At 32.5% G+C, this 9,189-nt stretch overlaps 2 protein-coding genes across 2 annotated transcripts; one reads left to right on the forward strand and one right to left on the reverse strand.

The window, feature by feature from the left end:
- Positions 1-2,784: 2,784 nt before the first annotated feature.
- Positions 2,785-3,762, forward strand: LOC107635442 (DUF538 family protein (Protein of unknown function, DUF538)). The gene has a single exon (XM_016338920.3). The coding sequence runs from the start codon at positions 3,076-3,078 to the stop codon at positions 3,562-3,564; it is 489 nt and encodes a 162-aa protein (XP_016194406.1). The 5' UTR covers positions 2,785-3,075; the 3' UTR covers positions 3,565-3,762.
- Positions 3,763-4,534: 772 nt separating this feature from the next.
- On the reverse strand, positions 4,535-8,632 carry LOC107635432 (putative receptor-like protein kinase At5g18500). Its single transcript, XM_016338910.3, has 8 exons — positions 8,061-8,632; positions 6,858-7,507; positions 6,606-6,710; positions 6,148-6,270; positions 5,896-6,066; positions 5,588-5,717; positions 5,178-5,390; positions 4,535-5,052 (listed from the first exon to the last, which is right to left on the reverse strand). The coding sequence occupies exons 2-8, from the start codon at positions 7,487-7,489 to the stop codon at positions 4,927-4,929; spliced, it is 1,500 nt and encodes a 499-aa protein (XP_016194396.1). The 5' UTR covers positions 7,490-7,507; positions 8,061-8,632; the 3' UTR covers positions 4,535-4,926.
- Between the last annotated feature and the right edge of the window lie 557 nt (positions 8,633-9,189).

The following is a 9,189-nucleotide window of genomic DNA, read 5'->3' on the forward strand; positions in this document are numbered from 1 at the left end:
ACTCCCCTCTGGAGTTAGTATTTACAATCTCCCCTCTGGAGATAAAAACACCTTATGTAAAATATATTAAATAAAGGAAGTTTTTCTCCAGAAAGGTATGTATTCATTCTAAGTCTTTCAATTATGAATTATTTAGAAAGTTTAGAATTAACAGAAGAATCTGATTATTATAGATTAACTGCTTTATTAGATAATGAAAAACAGGCTGTTTTAAAAACAGAATTAAATCTCAAATCAAACGAAAATTTTAATAAACAAAACCTTTTAAAAGAAGTTTTTAATAGAAAAAATATAATATACTATGGAAAAATTCAACTTGAAGCCCCTATAAAGATAAAATCCGCCAATGGAGAACTTGAAATAGCTTTGATAAATGATGAAGAAATAAGTAAACAGATTGAGAAAATTAAGGATCAACAAAAAAGATCTAAAATTGGATGGATTCATATTAGTACTATACAAGTCTTAATCAAATCTACATATATGAAAGGAATTAATTCACCAATAAGCCTAGCAATCTGTGACAAAAGAATTACTGATGACCCAATAGATCAAATAATTGGAATTGTTCATGGAAACTTGGCAAACGTAAATGTTAAATTTAATGCCCATCTGGGATATGCTATACCTTTATCAACTGAAAATCTTGGAAGATCTATAAGTCTGGCTTATAAATTTCACAGAAAGAATTTAATGGAACAAGATGATGAACCATTTTCAATTACATATGCAATAAATTATGCTTTAACAAATAGCCATCATAGTATAATATTTAAAAACAGAGAAAGAATTTATGTCGATGAATTATTTCAGAAAATTGTAAAAACAGAAATACCAAAATATAAAGCTATTGAAAACCCAGTTCTATTATTAAAAGAACCGTCAGGAAAATTAGTTTCATCGAATTTTCAAATAAGAGAATCTAAAATTAATAGCCCTTTAAGTCTATCTAAGTTGAAGATTAAAGAAGAAAATTCTGAAATAAAAGAATTAACAAAAAAGGTCGAAAAATTAAATGAAACCCTAAACACTAAATTATGACAATAAATAAAGAAGAAATATATGTAACTTATCAAGACAAGAAACAAGAGCTCTTTGAAAGAGAAAATCGTTTGAATTATTTACAGTTTTCTGAAATAAATCAAAGAGCATTTGAAACTCTAAAAATAATCTATGACAAGTTAAAAAGAGAAGTTGAAGAGCTAGAAAAATTAATAGAATCTCTAGAAAATAGTAATGAATCAATGATAGAGTTTGCAAAGATTTTAAAATAAATAATGAAGCATAAGAAGATTGAAAAACCAGAAAATAAAATAAAAAGAAAAAGAGCAGAAAAATTAAAAAGTAAAATAAAAGAGTATAAAAGGGAATTAAATGACCTTCAGATCAAAATTGATGACCTTATAATAAAAAGGATAGAAATAAGAATAAATATAAACAAGTTGGAATTAAACTTAAAAAATTTATAAATGCCTGGAAAACCATATTATGACTTAAAAGAATTAAAGCTGTTGAAAGAAAAAATGGAAAATGAAGTTGAAAAATTAAGAAGGTATTTAGAAACAACAGAAAGTGTAGAAATAAAAGAAGTTTTTGAGGATTTAAGAAATTATATTGAAGAAAAAGACAAACAGATAAAAAATTTTATATACAATAATCCATGCAAAAAAGAATATTATAAACTAAAACAAGATTGAAAACTATAAAAATGAAATTACATTATACAAGGACTAGTAAAAAAATGGTATCATATTTTAAAAATGATTGCAAATTTGGTATCAGAGCCAAGTTAACGATTAAGGGTAACACTTTCTCCTTAAGCAACACTTTTAGTGATACACTTTTAAACCAAATAAAAACAAAAATCTGTAAATCTGTACCAAAGTGCATCTGTACACTAGATGGACCCTTTAATTAAATGATAATTTATGCCTAGTATTTTATTCAATTATGGGAATGTTTTAAGATACAAGTTATTACCTGGATCGCAATGCGTATTTTCACTATTTTCCATTCGGCTTGAATTTTGAGAGGGAACGGAATGGGAGTGTTGCAATGTACCCATGTATTAAAGCCTTAACGAAATGATTTTCAGCAATTGACTTGTTCAATCTTATGTTTTCTGTTCATGTTTAATGTCGAAGTGCTTCAAATTTATAGAGAAATCCTTAACGCTATCATTTTTATTCAACTCGCATTCAGTAAAGTTGCGGCAGAATATTAAGAACTAGGACGGCCCAAGTTATATGAGGAAATTTTGGCTACTAATTTTGTAGTTTCTAAAATTATTATTTTGTACACCCTATAAAAAAATAGGGGCACATTCATATAAAAAAATTTTCCTATTATTCATCGTAAGAGGTTAAAAGCTACAATACTAATGACGCGCTTAAATGAATCTCTACCCTCAAATGTTGTTTCCAGCACAGTTCTTCCTTGTTAAGGTACAAGATAGCATTATCTTAAATTTATTTTTGTTCAAACTGAGTAAATTTTAAATCTATACCTAACGTCACCACAAAAAGTCAAAGCTATGACAATTACACTTAGCTTAACTACCAATTCCTAACAAAATCCACCTATAAATTCAATAACATGCCATATATAGTATAATATAAACTTCTAAGTTCTAATTAACATTCATATTGTTTGTTTGAACCATAACATTTGATTCCAAAACAATTTTATTTTAACGTTTCTGTATAACTTATTAATAGTGATAAAATACGAATTTGATTACTTCTATATAACATAAGCATGAACTTAGTTTAATTAAGCAATCTAATGTGGCCAAGCAATGGTAGCTTCATATATATGTGGACAAAGCAAAAACCTACCAAACAATAAATTGTAGTCCTAATTGGTTGAACAACTGCATTTAGAAACAGACCAATCTGTTCAACTTCCAAGAAGAAGCAACTTCCTTATTAGTTTCTTCCCCATTAGACCTTGTTTATGTAGTACACCTTGTTTGTATATATAATTCAATGGTGTTTTGTTATTGTTATTATGTTCCTTAATTTGATATTAATTACCTTAGCTTATAGAAGAATTTAACAATTTTATTTGAGAAAAATGGCTACTAGCAGCATCATCTCAACAATGAAGGATCATGAAGGAGTAGAGATAGTTTATGGCATGGAAGAGTGTCATCGCCACTCGATCGAGCTCTTGGAAGAGCTTGGTTTCCCAAAGGGTGTTCTTCCATTGAAGGACCTTGTGGAGTGTGGCAGAGTCAAGGAAACAGGTTTCGTGTGGATGAAGCTAAAGGCGCCATACGAGCATTACTTTGAGAAGACAAACACAAAGGTGAGCTATGCTGCCGAGGTGACCGGATATGTTGAGAAGCTAAAGATGAAGAAGATGAGTGGGATCAAGAGCAAGCAGATGATGATTTGGGTGCCAATATCTGAGATGAGCATGGAGGATCCTAAAGGGAAGAAGATTACATTTAAGACTCCTATGGGGATAGGAAGGTCTTTTCCTGTTACTTCTTTCATGACTCAAGAGGAAGAGGAGAAGTACCTCCTTGAGTTGAAGGAGAATCAGATTAAAGAAATATAATTGAACTAGCTTGAATTATATGTCATGTTCATGATGATTTATGAATAATTGGCAACTAGATTATGTTGTGGTCTGTTTTTTGTTTGAACTGTTGGATGTGGCATTTACTTATTTCTTGTATAATATATACTTTGTTACAGAAACAAAAGATAAAAAATAAATAAAAAATCAATGTTTTATGATTTCAAATTTACCAAATGCTAGTATTGATTTGGTTATTGTCTGGGGTGTTATGATCAAGTGTTTGATATTATTAGCAACAAAATTGACATGTTTTCATGGAGTAAATACTCAAATTGGTCTTGCAAATTACACTTGCGTTTCAATCTATTCCTCAAAATTTCAATTTACTCATTTTGGTCCTCCAACTTAGCATTCGTGACTCACATTAGTCTTTCAATCTATTCCTCAAAATTTCGATTTACTCATTTTGGTCCTCCAACTTAGCATTCGTGACTCATATTAGTCCTAATCTTGTTTTCGTCACATAAACTGTTAACGTGTTGAGATGGTTTGACCACTGTCACGTTGAACTTCTTACGATGTGTCAATTAAATCTTTTTACCTCACTTTTCTCCTTACAAAAGCCTTTAAAATCCTAATCTTACTTCCACTTAATAAGGTGCCTATTAAAGAAACTAACAATGGACTTATTCATTCAAGAACTTTGCCAAGAAGACTATTTATGCAATATAAAATTTAGTAGAATCATGTGAAAAAGCCTGAACTGTTGCCGTTGTCATTATTATAGGTTCTATGAACAGTTGAGATTTTACTTTATGTTAACACCTAACATTTTATATTATTAGTCATTATAGTCATTGCTTAGCAACCGCATTTTCAGTGATTTTGGTGGCTATAATGCTACTTTAGAGGTAGCAGTAGAGGTAGTTCCCACAATAAAACTAATAAAGAGAATGGAAGAGGACAAACTATTGTTCCATAATAACAAAGAAATAACTCACTGCAATTATAGACAATAATAAGCACTTCTTTTTCTGTTTTTGATGATCTTTTTTTCCCTTGTCATTTTACACAATGCAGCAGCAATACTTCCCTTGCTTCAGGGTCCTCATGAGTGACAAAAACAAAGTATAAGGGCAAGAATAACAATGAAACTGTACACAATAGTGCAAGCAGGGATCTGTTTGCTGTCTCTTGTATTTCATACACAACAATCTATATATTCCTAGCATCTACATTTTTTCTGAGCTATAACAACAAAATAAGTATATAAAACCATTTCAGAGTAACATGCTTTGATGGCCAATGTGGTAATCATAAAACTCATAGTATGCTCAAAAGAATGCAAAAATTGACCCTTCATTAGTATTTCTTCCAATTTGTACAGCCTTCCTGGCTTTACTTCCGTTGGTTACTTCTGCCATTTGGCTTGGAATCTGGATTGTCGCTCTTATCTGTATCAGAAGCCTCCTTCTGACCATCCAGCTCCGCGTTTCCGGCCTGATTTTTTCGGCGTCTTCGGTCCTGAAATGTTGATAAACTTCTTTGAGAAAACACCAATTGCAAATCTTAACATGGAATAACCAAGTGATATCAAAGTAGGTGGTTCAGTCATGACTTTCTTCAAATAAAGAATTTAAATGATGTACCTCTCTAGGTACGGGATATTCCTCTGATTCAAGCATTCGGACAACTTGACTCATTTTCGGTCTTTTCTCAGAATCTGGATCAACACACCTCAACGCAGTCAAAAGGACCCTTTTCAGGGCACTTGTCGATGGCCTGGTCTCAATGTTGGGATCCACCACCTCCTCTGCTCGCCTGTTGCCTACCATCATCTTGAGCCAGTCAACAAGATTTACCTACAAAGTCCAATGATTTTAAGTTGAATAGCAAAAGTTGTCGAGTACTTAGGGAAATTTCGATGGTTATTTTTCATATTTAGAGTTCAAGTGAAGCTATGCATTGACGAAGATAATGTAAGTTTCTTAACTCTCATATGATGCTACCACAAAAAAATAAAAAACAAAAAGAAACATGATATGCATGCACGACTCACCTCAGCTGCTGGTCGGCTATAATCCACTGGGTCTCTTCCAGTTATTGCTTCGAGGAGCAATACCCCGAAGCTATAAACATCACTCTTCTCATTCAATAAGCCAGAATTGGCATATTCAGGAGCTACATATCTGAAAAATGCAAATCAGGCATAAAATGGAGGAAAATATGTTAGTCAACAATAACCTAAAAGATTAAGTTCATTCACAATTTGTAATGTACAACATAAAAAGGTACAAATGGGAAATGAGAAGGAAATTTACTTTTGAAACATAAAACAAGTCCTAAATTGTTAGAGAAACATCTTACCCGAAAGTTCCCATTACTCGAGTTGTAATATGACTTTTTCCAGCACCAAGTAACTTAGCCAGCCCAAAGTCGGATATTTTGGCATTGAAATCATCATCAATTAAAATATTGCTTGACTTAATATCTCGATGTACTACTTTTGGTTCGATTGCCTCGTGCAAGTAAGCCAACCTGCAATATGATCAAGATCCATAAGTCGAAAGAAAGACCCAGATCAAGTAGTGAATGTTTTTTATGTCTAAAAGAGCATACGCTTTAGCTGTTCCAAGAAGAATTTTAATCCGAGCATCCCAAGTGAGAAAACCATACTGCCGCATGGCTCCATGAAGCCATTGCTCTAAATTGCCGTTGTTAACATACTCATAAACTAACAACCTGAAATTCGCAGAGAAGCACTAAGGGTTAAAATAGAAATGTTCCCATATGCAGCTTCATTTTCAACCATGAATGCCGTTTACCAAGAAATTTCATGCAACAAAATGTTCCAGTAATTAATAGAAGTATTAAATATTCATTTTTTATGGTCAGATCCATATAAAAGCAGCCATCAAAAGTCAAACACAAATGGATACAAGTTAAAAAAAAGATAATAATAATTATGCAGTTACCATTTTGTAATGACTCATTTATCTCCATATAATAATGATAATAACAAAAGTGGAGATCTTGATGTTTAATTAAATGGAATGCAGAACAAAACAATTTGATACCTGTGAGTGCCTTCAATGCAATAACCTAGAAGTCTGACTAAGTTCTTGTGCCGCACATGACCAATAGCCTCAACTTCCACCCTAAATTCCTTCTCGGCTTGTCCTCTGCATCAGGTGAGACGATAGTGTTAGTTAAACTAGCTGCATACACACATCCTAGTAAAACAAGACAAGAAAGATTCCATAAAACCAATTTTGAAATTGAACATACAAATAGCCAAAAAAACTGATAATCTAATTCAAAAATCTTACAGATTATTGAGGAGCTTCTTAACAGCCACAGGACTCCCATTGATTAACTTGCCTTGATAAACAACTCCATATCCCCCTTCACCGATAACATTGTCTTTCGAAAACCTGTTCGTTGCAACTTCTAGGTCCCTTAATGTAAACCAGTGCCCCCAGCCAAGGTGAGAGAACTCAGGCAGACCAGATAAAGGTGAAGCTGAAGAAATTCTATAAGCAGAAACAGACTTGGCTCCGCTTTCTTCTCCTGATTGGGAACCACCTGTGTCTTTCTCGGCATGGATAAATGAACCTGAGTGACTGCTATTATCCCCATTCTTTGTTTGGATCAATACCTTTTCAGAGTCCCTGTCACTAAATTTGTCATACAGACTCATAAAAGCACCACTTTGGGGTTGATTATTTGCCGAAGCTTGATCAACTCTAATCTCTTTGATCTCATCCGAAACAGATAACATGCGACTAAGGGGAATCATTCCATTGACTCTTCTGGATTTCTTTCTTGATGTGAGACATATCGATAGCACTACGAGAATGATTACAATGAACAACCCAACTAGTATCCCCATTAGTTCCCATGCCTTCAAACCAAAAACAAACGTTTTCTTGGACAGCCCTGAACTCAGATCAGATGCCATTTATTGTTGCCAATATATCTGTAGAACCCAGTGTTAAATATAAGAATGCACTTCAATGCAAATAACCAAACCAAGCATTAACATCTTATGGTACTGAGTTCCTCACAAGTCACACCATACATGGAAACATGTTCAAAAAAGAAAATCACACATCTAAATTGTTTAACACCTTTTCCACATGGAAATAGATGGAAAAGGTCCGTTCCTCTTACTGAATATTTGACTCGGTACGTGTAAAAATCAAGCAAATATGAACCAGAACAGTGTAAAAAATTAAAATGCAGCTCTATTGCTTCAAAAGTTTTTTGAAAATATAAATCTTTAAGAGGCCAAAAGAGCATTAAAAAATGTTTAAAATCATATTTGAAAACCGAATTCAGGAGGAAATCTAACACTATTAAGTTTCTATCAGGAAAAATGAGGTCAAAAATAAAAGTTCAAATTTGTTATTAAAAAAAAGAAACAAATGATTAAGGCAGAGTCATGTGTTAACATCTCTGAGATTTTTCCAGCAACTAAGCAGAGAATCAAAAAGAAAAATGGCATATAAGCGAGAGGAGAAAGTGAATACCTTTCCAGAACCCAATTACTGAAATCCTTCACAGAATTCTCAAAAAAGCTAGAATACTAGATCTCTTGTGCACCCAAAAATACCCTCTTGGATATGAACCCGTTGGCACATTCCCATCTCAACCCCATTACTCAAAATGTGACTTTGAATTCTGGGTTCTCTCAATTGTGCAAATGGGTCTCAGCTTCCAACCTCAAAAATGGAGCTTTTTCAATTCTAAGAGCAGCACCATTGCCCCCTCCCTCCTCACACAAAAAGATGAACCCTTTTTAGCCTTTTTGTGAAGTTGTTGTTGGAGGGAATTGGAGAGCACAAGAGGCACATGAAATTCTGAGAATGAAGAGGGAAATTGGTGTTGGTGGGGTTAATAACAAGGCATGGAATTATCAGTGGTAGGTGATGGGAAGTGACATGAGAAGAAGCGAAAGGAATGAATGAATCACTCCCTCACATTACATTACAGTAAAAAATAAGCATCAAAAATCCAAACTTTCTTTGCTGTTTCTTCAAATTTCTTCCCTCCCCCACACACCACCCTTTTTAATCTCTTTCAATTTTCCCTGCATGTTTTCTTTCCTTTTTCTATTTTTTTTTTTAAGAAAAAGAAAAGAAATTATTAATTAAATAAAATAAAATTCCACTTCCAATTCTTTTTATATTCCCATGATTATTTGTGCAGACTGTGACAGATAAACAGATGCTTAAGACTTAAATGGTAGTATTTGACATTAATAATAAATACATCAGTACAATAATATACAATTGTGGAAATGGAAAAAGATACTGTATTAAATTTTTATTTAAAAAAGTACTACTAAATTCTAATTTTATTAATAATTAATTTACCTTGGTCTTTTTCTATATTTCATTTTTGCAAGTCAGCCATCAATTTTAAAATATCAACAGCGTAATTATTATTGCACATTGAGACAAGTAAACAATGGGTTTATTGAATTAAATTGAAAATAATGGTCTAGACTTTATAGTACTGATTTGTGAAAGAAAATAATAATTAAAAATTAATAAAATAATTGAAAAAATACTTTGAAAAGGTCAAGTGAACAGACTGCACAACGAATAAGCCCAAAGTCATATTTTTTTTTCTCCAATTTCCATATACCTTGAATTG

Source organism: Arachis ipaensis, chromosome B1 (genome assembly GCF_059453495.1).
Source record: "Arachis ipaensis isolate K30076 ecotype BB chromosome B1, ASM5945349v1, whole genome shotgun sequence".
NCBI classification, from domain to species: domain Eukaryota; kingdom Viridiplantae; phylum Streptophyta; class Magnoliopsida; order Fabales; family Fabaceae; genus Arachis; species Arachis ipaensis.

Coding starts and splice junctions, on each gene's coding strand:
- LOC107635442 (XM_016338920.3), top strand. CDS start 3,076: ATGGCTACTAGCAGCATCATCTCAACAATGAAGGATCATGAAGGAGTA.
- LOC107635432 (XM_016338910.3), bottom strand. CDS start 7,489: ATGGCATCTGATCTGAGTTCAGGGCTGTCCAAGAAAACGTTTGTTTTT. Junction 6,067..6,147: donor CTTCTTGGAACAGCTAAAGC/GTATGCTCTTTT, acceptor ATCATATTGCAG/GTTGGCTTACTTGCACGAGG. Junction 5,053..5,177: donor AATATCCCGTACCTAGAGAG/GTACATCATTTA, acceptor TCAACATTTCAG/GACCGAAGACGCCGAAAAAA.